The following is a 16490-nucleotide window of genomic DNA, read 5'->3' on the forward strand; positions in this document are numbered from 1 at the left end:
CAAGTTTGGAAGGTGCTGTCAAGGAGCCTTGGTGCGTTACTACAGTGCATCTTGGAGATGGTACACACTGTTGCCATTCTGCGTAGGTGGTGAAGGGAGTGTATTTTTTTTAGAGATACAGCACTGAAACAGGCCCTTCGGCCCACCAAGTCTGTGCCGACCATCAACCACCCATTTATACTAATTCTACACTAATTCCGTATTCCTATCACATCCCCACCTATCCCTATATTTCCCTACCACCTACCTATACTAGGGGCAATTTATAATGACCAATTAACCTATCAACCAGCAAGTCTTTGGCATGTGGGAGGAAACCGGAGCACCCGGAGGGAACCCACGCAGACACAGGGAGAACTTGCAAACTCCACACAGGCAGTACCCGGAATTGAACCCGGGTCACTGGAGCTGTGAGGTTGCGGTGCTAACCACTGCGCAACTGTGCCGCCCACTGTGTTTGTGGATGGGGTATCAATCAAGCAGGCTGCTTTGTCCTGGATGGTGTCGAGCTTCTTGAATGTTGTTGGAGCTGCACCCATCCAGGCAAGTGGAGAGTATTCCATCAGACTCCTGACTTGTGCCTTGTAGATGGTGGACAAGCTTTGAGAAGTCAGGAGGTGAGTTGCGCACTGCAGGATTCCTAGCCTCTGACCTGCCACGGTATTTATATGGCTACTCCAGCTCAGTTTCTGGTCAATGGTAAATAACCCCCAGGATGTTGATCTAAATCTCATCCTGAGTTGTGCTTAGAAAAACTGTGCAATATTTCTCCTAATAATTAAAATCTCCATACATTTGATGACATAAATCAGAAGAACAAGGATACAGAAGAAAAATTCAACAGATGAGGGACAGTCTCCCATTCCCCGTTTTATTTGACCTTGCAGGTTCAGTACACAGGTTCCACCAGTAAATACACTATTGCTGTCCATTACTTATTGCAAACTCCATCTAAACTGAATTTGTCCAATAATCCCGTGAACCTTAATTTTAACAAGAAGCCTCCTGTCCGGCACCTTATCAAACACCTTTTAACAATCCATCTACCCACATCCACTGCATTTCCTTTCTCACTGCACTATTATTCCCTCACGTTTTTCGGTGGCCTTTGCAATTGGAGCTTCTTCACACTGCAGGAGTCACAGTGCGCAGGCGCAACACTGGAATGCATCTGAAGCATGCGCAATGTCATTTTGATCAGAGCTGTGTGAGGGTTGGAGACGCTTTCGCGGCGGGTGAGTTGGCGGGGCGCAGGGGAAGAAACGAGCCGGTGGCTGGGCGGGGAGGCTTCAGAAACACTTCGTGTAGGCCGAAAGCCCCGAATAAGAAGTTCCAGGTCCCGCGTTTGCATCGAGTGGGGCGGCAGTTCTCGGGCTTCTCTCGCAGACATGCCTGGAAAAGCGGCTGCCATCTTGTTTGAGCGGGGAGTAGTGCGCATGCGTGACCACTTTGGTGACGACACAGTGGGCGGGGCATAAGTGTCCCAGTGACCAGGACAGACAATCATTGACCTTGATTTTATTCTCACTCTGCTGATAGGAGGTTTTTCACCATTTAGATCACCAAAAAAAAACAGGTATTGCTAGTCATTATCACATTGCTGTTTGTGGGAGCTTGCTATGCACAAATTGGCTGTTGTGTTTCCCACAACAGTGATTACAAGCAGTCACCCAATCTGTTTCCTGTAAGGATTCCATTCCATTCTTCTAGTTTCTCCGCCTCCAACACATCTGCTCTGATGATGCTACCTTCTACAGCAGTGCTTCTGACATGTCTTCCTTTTTCTGCAACCGAGAATTTCCCTCCCACTGTGGTTGACAAGGCCCTCAACCGTGTCTGACCTATTTCCTGCAATTCTGCCCTCACCCCTTCCCCTCCCGCCCAGAACCGTGACAGGGTTCCCCTTGTCCTCACTTTCCAGCCCACCAACCTAACATCCAAAGGATCATCCTCCGCCACCTCCAGCGTGATGCCACCGCCAAACACATCTTCCCCTCCCCTGTTCGCATTCCGAAGGGATCTTTCCCTCCGTGACAGCCTGGTCCACTCCACCATTACCCTCGACACCTCATCCCGTCCTCATGGCACCTTCCCATGCAATCGCAGGAGGTGTAATATCTGCCCTGTTACCTCCTCTCCTCACCATCCAAGGCCCCAAACACTCCTTTCAGGTGAAGCAGTGATTTACTTGTACTTCTTTCAATTTAGTATACTGTATTCGTTGCTCACAATGTGGTTGTCTCTACATTGGGGAGACCAAACACAGATTGGGTGTCTGCTTTGCGGAATACCATCACTCAATGCTCAAGCATGACCCTGAGCATCCGGTTGCTTGCCATTTCAACACACTCCCCCTACTCTCATGCCCACATCTTTGTCCCGGGTCTGCTGCAGTGTTCCAGTGAACATCAATGCAAGCTCGAGGAACAGCACCTCATTTTACGATTAGGTACTCTACAGCTTTCTGGACTGAACATTGAGTTCAATAATTTAAGAGTATGACTCCCTTTTTTATTCTTATTTTGTTTTTTTTTTACCATGTGCCTTAAACCTGGTTTTTCATGTTTGTGCTTTTGGGCAGAGCTCTTCATTATTCTGTCGTTAACACTGTCTCTGCACTAATGCCTTGTCTTTCACCACACCATTAGCACACACACTTCCTTTGCCTTTTCCTCATGCCGACCTTGTCAGTTCATCTCTCCCGCCCTCCGCCCTATCACATACCTTCCCTTTTGTTCTCTTACCCCCCACCCCCAGTTCACTTGCTTAAAACTTATTACATTTCTAACCTTTGCCAGGTTATGGTCACAGACCTGAAACATTAACTCTGGTTCTCTTTCCGCAGATGCTGCCCGATCTGCAGAGTATTTCCAGCATTTTCTGTTTTTATTACACCCAATCTGCATTTGTTCTTCTCAGTGTAGAGGAGACTGCATTGTGGGTAGTGAATACAGTATACTAAATTGAAAGATATGCAAGTGAGTCACTGTTTTACCTTGAGAGTGTGTTTGAGGCCTTGGACAGTGAGAAGAGGGGAGTTAAAATGGCAGGTGTTACAGCTCCTGTGCTTGCATGGAAAGGGAAATGGGTGTTGGATGTGATTAAGGTTTGGACCAAAGTGTCATGGAGGGAATGGTCCCACCAGAATATAGAAAGGGGAAGAGAAGATGTGTTTGGTGGTGGCATTACGCTGGAGGTGGGGGAAATCATGGAAGATGATGTGTTGAATGTGGAGGGTGGGGGATGGAAACTGAGGACAAGAGGAACCCTGTCAGGGTGCTGGGAGAGTGGGAATGGGTGAGAACAAAAGTTTGGGAAATGAAATGGAACAGGAAGGAGGAGGCTGAGGGAGCGGGTTAATAAATCCTGGGGCAACGTTGGCTTCACTGAGTGCAGCCCCAGGCCCCATTATAAAACAGGGAACATTATCCTATTCACAAACACCTGATGTAGGCCTCAAACCCCAAATAAGAACCTATCGGTCTCGCATTTGCACCAAGCAGGATGGCAGCTGCGGGGCTTCTCCCGGTGACAGGCCCTGGTTGATGGCTGCCATCTTTATAGCAGGCAATGTGCAGGAGGGTGCATGCGCGGCCATCTTGGGCCAGGAAGCTGGAAGAGAGAATTGTGAATTTCTATCCTGGACTGACAATGATGGCTTTTGTAAACTCCTTTTACAGGGGCTTTAAAGGGAAGATTTAAATACAGGAAATACAGACCAAACATCACACCAAGATATGACAGAGTCACTCGATTCATCAGGATCTGAATATCATCGGCCTTTGAATGTGGAAGGAGAAATGTTTGTCTCTTCTGTTTCTGGGAAACATCAGTGTGACTAGAAAAGCACTGAGTGAGAGTGTTCCAGTGACTGACTGTGGAAAGAGCTTTAACCAGTTACACAGACTGAAAAAACATCGCATCATTCACAGTGGGGAGAAACTGTACACGTGTTCTGTGTCTGGACGCGGCTTCAACTGATCGTCCAACCTGGAGAGACACAAGGATACTTGCACCACGGAGAAACTGGAAATGTGGGGACTGTGGGAAGGGATTTAGTTCCCCATCCCAGCTGGAAACTCATCGATGCGGTCACACTGGGGAGAGACCATTCACCTCCTCCATGTGTGGGAAGGGATTCACTCGTTCTTCCTACCTTCCAAGACACCAACTTATTCATTCTGATCAGAGACCTTTTCAATGTTCTGACTGTGAGAAGAGATTTAAAAGGAAGAAGGATTTGCTGACACACAAGCGAGTTCACACTGGGGAGAGGCCGTTCACCTGCTCTGTGTGTGGGAAAGGATTCACTCAGTCATCCTCTCTGCTGAAACATCAGCGAGTTCACACTGGGGAGAGGCCGTTCACCTGCTCCACGTGTGGGAAAGGATTCACCCAGTCATCTGAGCTACTGACACACCAGCGAGTTCACACTGATCAACGACCTTTTAAATGTTCTGACTGTGAGAAGTGCTTTAAAAGCAGAAATGAGCTGCTGAGACACCAGCGCACTCACACTGGGGAGAAGCCATTCACCTGTTCTTTGTGTGGGAAGGGATTCACTCGGTCATCGAACCTGCTGACACACCAACGCACTCACACTGGGGAGAGGCCATTCACCTGCTGTGAATGTGGGAAGGGATTTGCTAGTCCATCCCACCTGCTGACACACCAGCGGGTTCACACTGGGGAGAGGCCTTTCACCTGCTCCGTGTGTGGGAAGTGTTTCAGTCAGTTATCCTCTCTGCTGACACACCAACTTGTTCACACTGATGAGAGACCTTTTAACTGTTCTGACTGTGAGAAGAACTTTAAAAGCAGAAATGATCTGATGAAACACCAACGCACTCACACTGGGGAGAGGCCGTTCACCTGCTCTGACTGTGGGAAGGGATTCACTAAATCATCCAACCTGCTGACACACCAGCGAGTTCACACTGGGGAGAGGCCATTCACTTGCTCTGTGTGTGGAAAGGGATTCGCTCAGTTAACCTCTTTGCTGACACACGAACTTGTTCACACTGATCAGAGACCTTTTAAATGTTCCGACTGTGAGAAGAGCTTTAAAAGCAAAAACTACTTGATGCAACACCAGCGAGTTCACACCAACGAGAGGCCATTCACCTGCTCCGTGTGTGGAAACAGATTCAACAGTTCATCCAACCTGTTGACACACCAGCAAGTTCACAAGTGACTGCAGGGATTGGATTTTGCTGTTATTGCTGCTGTTAATCACATCCAGGACTGAACCATGTTCATTCTGATAGTTGGAGTTTGTTTCTGCTGAGGTTAATAATCCCTATAACTAGGCTGGAGTTTAATATTCTGAATAAATGTGAAATAAATCAGCTTTATTTCCAACACATAGTGTGTGGAGTATTTGCTTCCAGGAAAAGAGACTAATTGAAATGCTGCTGCTGACTGCTCCATTTTGGGCCTTTTCTCCTCTGTTAAAGGAAGGCTTGTAGTTTTGTAGCCCTTATCATGACATCAGGACATCTCAAACCCGACCTGAGCCCGACAGAACCACATCCGACCCGGCCAGAGTCCTTTAATTTTTCCCCGCGCCCGACCCGACCATCAGTTAACCTACCTTCCTTTTTTCACTCTGTTACTTATCTGCACAAACTTAAAAAAACTGTAACTAAACAACCTTTCTAGTCCAAAAAGTACATTAACATTGGAGCCACTTACCGGAGGTGGTGATAGAGTGTGTCCGTCCCGACCCGAGCCCAAGTCCCGGACCTGGAAGTGCGATCCGACCCAAACCTGACACATGCCATCGGGTTTTGGTCGGGTAGTCATGCTGTAGTGTAGAGGGAACTTTACCTCAAATGACCAACTCCTGCTCCTATTTCTTATGTTCTTTGTAACTAACCCGTTTTTTTTTTCAATAATGAGACATTGATGGAATTATCGTCCCTGGGAATCAAAATAGCACACAGGATAATTGCTGATGAAATTTACATTCATAGCTTGGAAAGTGCCCATTGAGTTCTCTTTCACCATCGGTAAACAAGGGCGCAGCTCATCCCTCAATGTCTCCCTGACCCCTTTAATTGCATGCCACTCCCCTTTAAGAAGTCAATCACTTTTCCAGTCTAACAGGTTTTTGCATTGCAGGAAGCAGGAGATGAAAATAAACGGCGAGTAGATGACTGCATCTTGGCTGCCTTTTGCAATGGTTGGCCTTCAGATTGACCTCCGCTCCACTCCCATGGTTAATGCCCGAGCTCAGTTGATGTGGCGACTCCCCACGTCTTCCCCCTCCGGCAGGTATCATTGTCTACGGCTTGGCCAGGTGCTGCTCCTCTTCCATCGGACCCCACAGGAGGAGATGGAGATCCACCTGCGCTTTGTGACCAACTCCATCCACCTCTTTGTCCTCTGCTTCATCAACCTCTTCGTGTTCGCCACATACATCCCGCAGGAAGTGCTGAAGCTACTCCCGCTCCTCACTGCCTTCATTCCCCTGGCGAGGTGAGCCATCCTTGGTGATGTTCCTTTACCAGCTTCCATTCTCCTCTCTGCAGTCCGCCCTGGGAGTGTTTGATGGGACAGTGTGCAGGGATATTTACTCTGTATCTAACCCATTTCTTTCCTTTTTTTTTACTTTGTCTAACCCCTTTTTCTTTGTTGAGGGTGCCTTTATTCCTTAGGTCCCCTTTATATGTATTTTAAGTAAAAAAAAAACTTTATTAAAACAGATGAATAAAACAGAACTCAACTTAAAATGCAATTTTCTGCATCTATGATGTACTGCAGCCCCTGCAGTGCCAGGCAGTCGCGGAAGACCTCAAGCGCACCAGTGAACACTGCACACTCCTCCAGAGTCTCCCAGACACGAATGTAATTTTGCATAAGGGGCAGGCAATCTGGCCATCAGTCCCCCCGATGGCCTGCTGCCTGGACCTGTGAATTGCCACCTTGGCCAGACCCAGGAGCAGAGTTCCTCCTCCCGGCCCACCCCCCACTCCACACTGGGTGCCCAAAGATCAGGAGCGTGGGGCTGAAGTGCAGCCAAAATTTGAGGAGCAGCCCCCTTAAATACTCAGAGAGGGGCTGCAACCTCGCACACTCCATATAAACATGGAACACAGACTCGACCAGGCCACAGAAATTACAGGCGGCCTGGGAGTCAGTGAACCCTACTTAAAGACTATTGCACGGGACTGCCCTGTGCAGCACTCTGCACCCCAGGTCCCCAATGTAAAGAGGGAGGACTCTCGGAGAGAGAGACAGACCTCCACTGGGGTTTCCTCTCGCCGCCAGATGGCAACACGAATTGGAGAGCGTGCAAGAGCAGACCATACAGGAAACCCCTCCACGTGGTCTGGAATGGCATGGAGGGCATTTCTGAGAAGTAGCTCAGGTTGTGTGGAACCAGCTCCCAAGGAGGGTTTTGGGGCCTGGGTCCAATGAGCAGTTCCAGGAGCCCTCCACACTCATGAGCTCCTCGCCACCGGTAGTGAGGGACATTCCAGAGGTTTCGGCTACTCTCACCTTTCGGTCCATCCCCAGAGTCGACCACCCAGATAGTCAGGGCACTCTCCTCTGCCAGCGGGGGAGTGCCCTGACTGGAGGCAACTATGTCCCAGACTCTGAATAGATCCTGCTAAAAGACATGCAACTCCCTCAGAGAGGTGTGGCTAATTTTAGCGCCGGGAGCTGCGTGTCGTCTTGAAGGCAGTGCCCCTGGTGGAAAAGATACATCACAAGCACACACCATCTGGGAAGATGCTCGACATACAGGTATCTCTACAGGGTCCGAAGGCGCTGAATCGCAGCCTGGTTCTGGATGCACACCAGCAACTGGCCGCCCTCCTCAATCAGGAGACTCAGGACCATGGCAGAGACCCAGTGTTTCCTCTTGCCCCAGAAGAAATCGACTAGCTTCTTCTGGAACTTGGTGGCAAATGCAGGGGGTGTAACCAAAGTGACCAACCAGTACCACAGCATCGAGGCCACCATTTGGTTTATGACCAGCGTTCGTCCCCTGTAGGAAAGCAGTCCTGACCAGCGTCCTAGCCGAGTGATGACTTTCGTCTCAAACTCCTGCCAATTTGTCGGCCAGGCTTCCTAAGGTGGATTCCCAGGTCGAGGAGGTGTGTGGTGCTCCACGCAAAAGGTGTTATTTCCTCCGGCAGGGAGTCCACTCGCCACTGACCCACCAGGAATTTGGAACATTTCTCTCAATTGATCCTCGCGGAAGATGCGGCAGAAAAGATCTGTTGGCACTCCTGCATCCTCCGCAAGTCAAGGGCAGCTGTGACCAAGAGGGGCACATCATCGGCATTAGCCGAGAGGACGACCCACATACCTGGCCAGCTCAGAACCAGATCACAGAATAATACAGTGCAGAAGAGGCCCTTCGGCCCATCGAGTCTGCATCGATGCATTAAAACACCTAACCTGTCTACCTAATCCCATTTGCCAGCACCTGGCCCATAGCCTTGAATGTTATGACGTGCCAAGTGCTCATCCAGGTACTTTTTAAAAGATGTGAGGCAACCTGCCTCTACCACCCTCCCAGGCAGGGCATTCCAGACCGTCACCACCCTCTGGGTAAAAAAGTTCTTCCTCAAATCCCCTTTAAACCTCCCGCCCCTCACCTTAAACTTGTGACCCCTTGTAACTGACCCCTGCGAAGCAGGCACAGGAATGGCTCCATGCAGACCTGCAGACCCCTTGCAGACATGGCTCCTGACACCAGTGAGACACCCCACCACTGCTGCAGAAGAGAGATGCAACACCAGTCACGGAGCTACAAGAGCCACCACTGAGCAGGCGATCGGCATGCTGAAAATGCGCTTCCACTGCCTGCATAGATAGGGTGGTTCTTGCAGTACGAGCCGGAAAGGGTAGCTCGTATCATTGCTGTCTGCTGTGCTCTGCACAACTATGCACTCAATCGGGGGGAGGTCTTGCAGGATGAGGAGAGACATGAGCAGGACTCGTCCTCAGATGATGAGGACGTTGAGAACTTACAGCAGGAAAGGTGCATGGGAGGACAGAGAGCATCCAGGCACCGCATGCAGGGCGAACAGCGAACTGGTGATGCACGGCAGCCCCTCATAGATGAAAGGTTCTCCATGCCATAGGAAGCACCATGTGCTCTGCAAACCACACAACACCCTTGTGCAGCAGTCCGCATTTGCAACATCTTTGTCTCCACCATTACTGGCAGCAGCAGACTGAGCCATTGTCCATGTTACTGTATCCATGGAGAGGCATATGAGTAATACTGACATGGCAATGATGTTATTCCATACATTGGCAGTTCTGAAAGGCCAATGATGTAATGGGAGGAGACATGATTGGTACATGCTGGCACACTTCATTCACACAGTAAAAACAACACATATGTTAGTGAAGAAGATTTTGATTTCAACATTTCTACATTGTTGTGTCGCCTGCAGACCCATTTGTGTCACAATGTTTTTTGGAAAAGCTTCCAGATGTTCCTTCGCGGTTCCTGCGCTAGCAGGCTGACTGGACGAAGGCTGCTGATCTGATTGCCGTCTGGCTGTGGATGACTTTGGTGGTCGTCCTCTGTGCGCACGAGACCTGGAGGGTCCCGGCTGGCTGGGGGAATCCTGCGTCAGCACAGAACTCTACTCAGATTTCTTGGCTGCTGGAGCTTGACTCACCGGCAGAGGGGCGGAGGGGCCGGTGTCCACATTGGAATCACCTGGAGGGGAGACCCCCAGATATAGTGTGCAGGCTCACCTCCTCCATCTCAAGTCTGGTTTGAACCTCTCTGCTCTCCCAGGAAGGACCGGGGCAGGGGGCAGTCTTCATGTCCCTGGTCCCTCTCTCGCTTTGCTACTGATTTGTAGATCTGATGGCCTTGCAAGGGATTGCAGGTCAGTCGGGATTAATGGAATCTGGCTCACCAGGAGGCCCACCGCCATTTCCATGTATGATGCCATATGCTGCAATGCCTGGGCCATGACAGCTGTCATGGCCTGGATGGACTCCCCCATCGTCTGCTCAAGGCTGCGCATGGCCTGTGGCATCTCCACCAGATGTTGCAATGACTGCTGCTGCAGCTCCAGCATGCCCTGTGCTGTCAAAACAGAGCGTCATCAGTAGCCTGGGCCTCAGCATGGGCCTGGACACCCACTGCCCTCCGACTGTCAGGGGCATCAGCTGTCTCAGCCTCAGTCAGCTGCTCAGGCGCATGTGCAGTGCTCTCACCAGCTTGTGATCCAGACTCTAAGCCTGACCGGATTCCCACCAAGGTGACTGTATCTGCGCTGGTGGACGGTGCAGGAGTGTCATGGGATGCTGCATCCTTGGAGGATGGCTCTTCCTCTGAGGTGCAGAAGGTGTCCTGGGCCGCGCAGGCTGACTCAGAGTGTTGACCTGCAAGATACAATGCGAAGAGCACGCTGTCAGTCTTTATGGTGAGCGTGTTACAATTGTGACAGCATTGTGTCAAACAGCACGATTTTCACAGTAATCATTGTGTATATCAAATGGATGCATGTTCGCCCAGGAGCCCAAGCTCAACAGTACCGAATGCACGGTCCACATGTGTCACAGCCAGTTCGAGGGCCTCTTCCTCAGCCTGTGTCATTGTCCACGTAACTGGCACTCCTCCAACCATCCAACTGGCCTCACGAGCATCGTGGGCTCTCTTTGCCCGGAAGAGCAAGGAGGCTGAGATTAAGTATGGCAAGGCAACAAGCCAACACGAAACAAGAGGGATGCTGGGCCCAAAGGTGGGGAAGGCCCGGTCTGCACTGAGTGAGCCACTCATGTAGGTGCCATGTTGTGAGCTGCAAACAAGGGTGAGTTCTGTCATACTTTCATCCATTCATGTCACGTCATTCATCCCTGCCTAACCTCCCTGTCTTTGGCCTGGCAGTGGCTCACGTGTGCCACTCTGTGTGGACATCCAGGTTCAGTGGGGCCATGATACAGAGTGCCACTTACTTTTGCGTTCATCCTCTTCCAGCGTTGGAACATTTCACGCCGGATGGCCCTACGGCTACTTACCTCCTCTGCTACCTCCACCAGGCTGCCTAGTTCAGGCGGGAGGGCCTCGTCTTACCATTGCTGGAGAAAAGGACCTCCCACCTTGCCAGCACAGCCTGAAGGAGATGAGCATGCAGGCATCGCTGAACCGTGGGGCCACCCTAGAGCACCCCTCTGCCATCATTGGTTTTTGCTCTGGTTCCTTAAATGCAAAGGTGATTCCACAGTGTAACTGCTCTAAATACTGGCTGCAAGGGGTTTTTTTGTTGCACATGTTTGTACACTCATGAAGAACTAGTGAAGAAATCTGTGCTGTTGTCCTGGTTTCTCATCTGTCACAGGTGGACACATGTTCACATACACTTTGCTTCTGTAGCAGTTGATCATAATTATTGATGTAATATTTCCGGTTGGCAATGCAGCTAGAATATGAACATATTTTCCTGTTTTTTTAAGGAGTTCTTTTAATTCCAGTTACATGTCTATTCACATAACAGTTAGCAGCGAGACGAATACAGATTCCAAATGCATATTAGTCTGCGGCTTTTCATGGTCAGGTAATTAAAAGCCCATAGTGTGCAGATATTCTTCAATTATGCTTTTATTTATGTTAGTGTATTTGCCTTTTATGATACAATTCAGTCTCACGTTCTGGTATGTGCAAAATTAAGATTATTCACCAGCATCACAGATGCCAGTCTTCAGCCAATTCAGTTCACTCCTCGTGATATCAAGAAACGACTGAAGGCACTGGATACTGCAAAGGCTATGGGCTCTGGCAACATCCCGGCAATAGTACTGAAGACACATGCTCCAGAACTTGCCATGCCCCTAACCGAGCTGTTCCAGTACAGCGACAACACTGGCATCTATCAGGCACAGTGGAAAATTGCTCAGGTATGTCCACACAAAAAGCAGGACAAATCTAACCTGGCCAATTACCGTCCGTCCCATCAGTCAACTCTCAGTCATCAGTAAAGTGATGGAAGGTGTCGTCAACAGTGCCACCACGCGGCATTTGCTTAGCAATAATCTACTCAGTGACACTCAGTTTGTGTTCTGCCAGGGCCACTCAGCTCCTGACCCCATTACAGCCTTCATTCAAACACGGACAAAAGAGCTGAACTCAAGAGATGAGGTGGGAGTGACTGCCCTTGACATCAAGGCAGAATTTGACAGAATATGGCATCAAGGAGCCCTAGCAAAACTGGAGTGGGAATCGGGGAAAAACTCTCCACTGGTTGGTGTCGTACCTAGCTCGAAGGAAGATGGTTGTGGTTGTTGGAGGTCAATCATCTCAGCTCCAGGACATCACTGCAGGAATTCCTCAGGTAGAGCCTTAGGCCCAACCATCTTCAGCTGCTTCATCAATGACCTTCCTTCAATCATCAGGTCAGAAATGGGATGTTTGCTGATGATTGCACAATGTTCAGCACCATTTGCGACTCCTCAGATACTGAAGCAGTCCGTGTAGAAATGTAGCAAGACCTGGACAATATCCAGGATATTTGACATTTCAGAATGAGAGGAAGAAAGGGAAAGGAGGATGGGTAGCTCTGTTAATAAAGGATGAGATCAGTACAGTGGTGAGAAATTATCTTGGGTCAGAAGATCAAGATGTAGAATCAGTTTGGGTAGAGATAAGAAATGGCAAAGAAAAGTCACTGGTGGGAGTATTTTATAGGCCTGCTAACAGCTACATTGTAGGACAGAGTATACATGAAGAAAAACTGGGGGCTTGCAGGAAAGGCACGACAATAATTGTGGGAAATTTTAATCTTCATATAGACTGGACTAATCAAATCGTCAAGCGTTGCCTGGAGGATCCCCAACTATACCATCCCCTACTAGAACTACATTCCTTTTTACTTCCCAGCCCCACTTGAATGGCCCCCTGAACTATGGTGCTGTGGTCAGTTTACGCATTCTCCCTGCAGTCCGCGCTCTCGTCTGCACAAGCTGCAAGATCAATCTGTTGTATGAGTGCAAGGACTGAAGCTCCTCCATTGCTACCTCTTGATCTCCGTACCTGCCTCACTCATATGCACACCTTCCCGTTCCTAACCACGGACCAAATCTGAAGTACCTAGCCTAAGGGAGTGTGACTGCCTCCTGGCACAAAGTGTCTAGGTAACTCTCCCCCTCTCTGATGCATTGCAGTGTCTGAAGCTCCGACTCCAGCTCATCAACTCTGAACCAAAGTTCCTCGAGCTGCAGCCAGTTACTGCAGATGTAGTTGCAGTGGATCACACTGGTGTCCAACATCTCCCATATGCTACAACTGTAACACATCACCTGCCCTACCATCTTTATTGTGTTTTATTTAACTAATTAGGTTTCAAGTTTAGAAAATCACTCAACAATAATTTGTAGTTATATTAAGTAGTTTAACTAGTTAAGCTATCAATGCCGTACAATACTTATATTGCCCCAGTACCAGTTTAAACTACTGATCCAGTTTAGAGAGAAAAAAATCCTTGAAACTCACCAGTCAATCACTTACCTGCTCACCTAATTAATGCCTCTGGGCTTCAGCTCTCAGGTCTCACTGTCTCCAGGTCCCTCTCTCGGATTACTCCTTGTTCTGTAAAAGACCAAAGCAGCACTTTAGCTCTCACTGCACAGAATTCTCTCACTTACAAGATTCCCCATGTTAAGCTGTTGCCCTTAGATGAAGAGAGGAGACTGCTCTGTTGATTCAATGTATTACAGAGCCATTTTTAGATTAGGAATAGAGGCAGGTCCTGTGGATACGATATATTGCAGAGCTAAAGCCCAGTCTGCTGTTTTACATTGGAGGAAGAATGGGGCCTGGCCTGTTGATTCAAAGCCCATTTCCAGTCTGAAATGTTACTTTAGATTAGGAATAGAGGCAGGTCCTGTAGCCATGTTATGTTTCAGAGCTCAACCACAGTCAGTGGATTTGCATCAGATAGGAAATGGAGCCTGGGGCTGTAGATACGATTTAGTACAATGCCTATTCGTTGCCTGATTATGTTGGATGAAAAATCCTCCAATTCTGCAATCCACATACCGAATGTGGCTCTGGGATAATGAATGTCACTTTCTCTGGAACAGAGAATTATGGCATAGCAAGTGGAAGGCGTAAGTCAGAAATGACAAGGTGATCTGCAGGACCTGTACACCCCTGTTGTGTTTTACACTAAATTCAAGGATAAGACCTTGATACAAGTTAGGGCCTACAACGTTACTGAAATTCAAATGAACATAACCCTTTAAATTGAAGCTTTTAAGAGATTTAGAACATTTGGCCAGATCACTGCCCCCTTTTCTCTGAGTCTACAATCTATAATAGAGAAGCGTAATATTTCCAAGGAACACACACAACAATGTAATGCCGACATCATGAAGTGGATTTTTACCTGTGGAGATTATGAGTGATGGGTGATTGTTTATATTGTGGGATAACATCGTTGGTTGAGAATCATCTCTATGCTTTTCGTCATTGTACTGCTTGTTATGAATGTAATTGTTTTTGTTATCATGTTTATTATTCAAAGATATCACAGTGCTTTGAGCTTCTTTAAAGGACAACAATTAATGACTTTGATTAGCTCAGTGTATCTGTGGTGAGTATGATTCACTTTCAAGAGTATGATCAAATTTAAAGTGAAACTGTCTCACACTCACTTCAGGTGGGACTGAAGTATCCTGGGTTTTTGATAAGGATTATGGTGGCTGGACAGAAGAAGTATATTTAAGGCCTATGGAATGGGAATTGTTAGAGCAGCAATTGTTTGAGAGCCATAAGCAGAGATAGGCACTGACATTTTGCACCACAGATATTTGACAACATTATTTACTCAGCCATGGACATGGGTAAATTAATCTGTACATAAAGTGTATAGCCAATCTAATGCCATCAAAACACAGTCTGATTTAAACACACATTTCTCCCTATAAATAAGGTAGCTGAACATACAAACATCAATGCAGAGCAGCACAACTGTATTAGCTAGCTAGCAAGGAAAATTGTATGTAACGCCAATGCGAACTACTTTTGTTGACAGAATAGAGCTAGCTACACTATGTCACAAGGTGGTAGATGGACATTATCCATGACCTCTCTGGATTTACACTGTGTTAGGAGTGCAAATTCATCCAATAAACCATAAAACTCAAGGGAAGGATTATTATTGTGGATATTGAGGTGAGGCAGTAGAAAAATCAGCAGTAGAAAGACGGACCATTTTTCATACAACTGTTGTCGCAAGACAATTTAACCTGTGATAGTCAATGTTGATGCAACTTCTCCACCTGCTTGTAATATGTGTCTGAACACAGGGCAACCAACTAAAAGGCAGTGAATTTTCACAGTGAATCTGATAGTACTTCAGAAGAGTCATGTAAATCAGAAAAGCAGAATGGGACAGGAGGGGACAGAGAGATTAAAGGTAGGTAGCCAAGACTAGTTTATTCATCTTGACAGGCTGTTAAACTAGGTCCTGAATTCAAAAATACAGAAACAACAGCATCTCTCATGGACAAAATGTCATTTACTCACCAAAGCTAGTGACAAAATTAGATAAACACAATTACAAATAAAGAGCACCCTTCAGTTCCTCCAATAAAGCAATTCTCTTAAATTCACTTATGTCTATATCTCAGTCTACCACTGTTGATTCCGATTCAGTTCTGACAAGATAATTATTAATTGAAAGCTTTTCACATTTGAGTGGTTGTTACTGCATATATTATTCAGTTACAAAATGTTTAGTCCCTATCTGTAAGATTACAACAGACTAACTAATTTATGTCCAAGCCAAATCTCTTACCGGTTATCAAATGTGCACTTTTAATGTCATGTAATTATATGATACAGCAACTTTCAAATGACATTGGCCACTCAGGTTATCTGCCCTCAAACTGGATAGTAAATGATGCACATTGCAGTTACTGATCTTTGACATATTTGTAAAACCTGTCCTTTAATTCAATTCACAGCAAAAAAAAACATGAATTTTGTGAAGGAGGCAGTCCATCATAGATTAAGGTTTATTAAAGCTATCCATTGCACTATATTTACTAAATATTGTATATGGGTCAGCAGTGTCCACTCAGCCCCATTACACCATACTCTTATATTCATGAGGAAATTACAGTGCTGATCTTTGGAGATTCCTTGGATTTTCATGCCTGTTTTTCCCTCAATACGAGTTCTGAAACACTATGAGGGGACACAGTGAGAGGAGATATCTGCCTAAGTGTGACATTGCCAGAGTGAAGTTGGAAATTTGGTGCACGTAGGAATTCGATGCAGATGGGGAAAGAGGGGCTCCTTTTCCTATCTTTTTTAGCCTCCAGCAGCTGGTGAGTCTTCTTCCTTTGACTCCAAGGTAGGTGAATGCAACTTTCCATGACTTCAGCTGTGTAAATTATTAACTAATTGACTAATTAAAAAATAAGGTTGTACAGAGATGACAGGGCTGGTGGTGTGCTGCAGTCTATGGGAATATGTGGAATGCACTGCAATCCCAGACAATCAT

The 16490-nt window shown here is 47.4% G+C and overlaps 2 protein-coding genes across 2 annotated transcripts in view; both read left to right on the forward strand.

The window, feature by feature from the left end:
• Positions 1-16490, forward strand: part of LOC137381315 (zinc finger protein 391-like) — a 380661-nt gene that overhangs the window by 107149 nt on the left and 257022 nt on the right. The gene's annotated exons all lie outside the window — the stretch shown is intronic.
• LOC137381525 (zinc finger protein 84-like) lies at positions 3914-5388 on the forward strand (the record flags this gene model as incomplete). Its single annotated transcript, XM_068054225.1, has 1 exon — positions 3914-5388. A coding segment is annotated over one exon (1281 nt), but the record flags the coding sequence as incomplete, so codon positions are not given.

Source organism: Heterodontus francisci, chromosome 22, assembly GCF_036365525.1.
Source record: "Heterodontus francisci isolate sHetFra1 chromosome 22, sHetFra1.hap1, whole genome shotgun sequence".
Lineage (NCBI taxonomy): Eukaryota > Metazoa > Chordata > Chondrichthyes > Heterodontiformes > Heterodontidae > Heterodontus > Heterodontus francisci.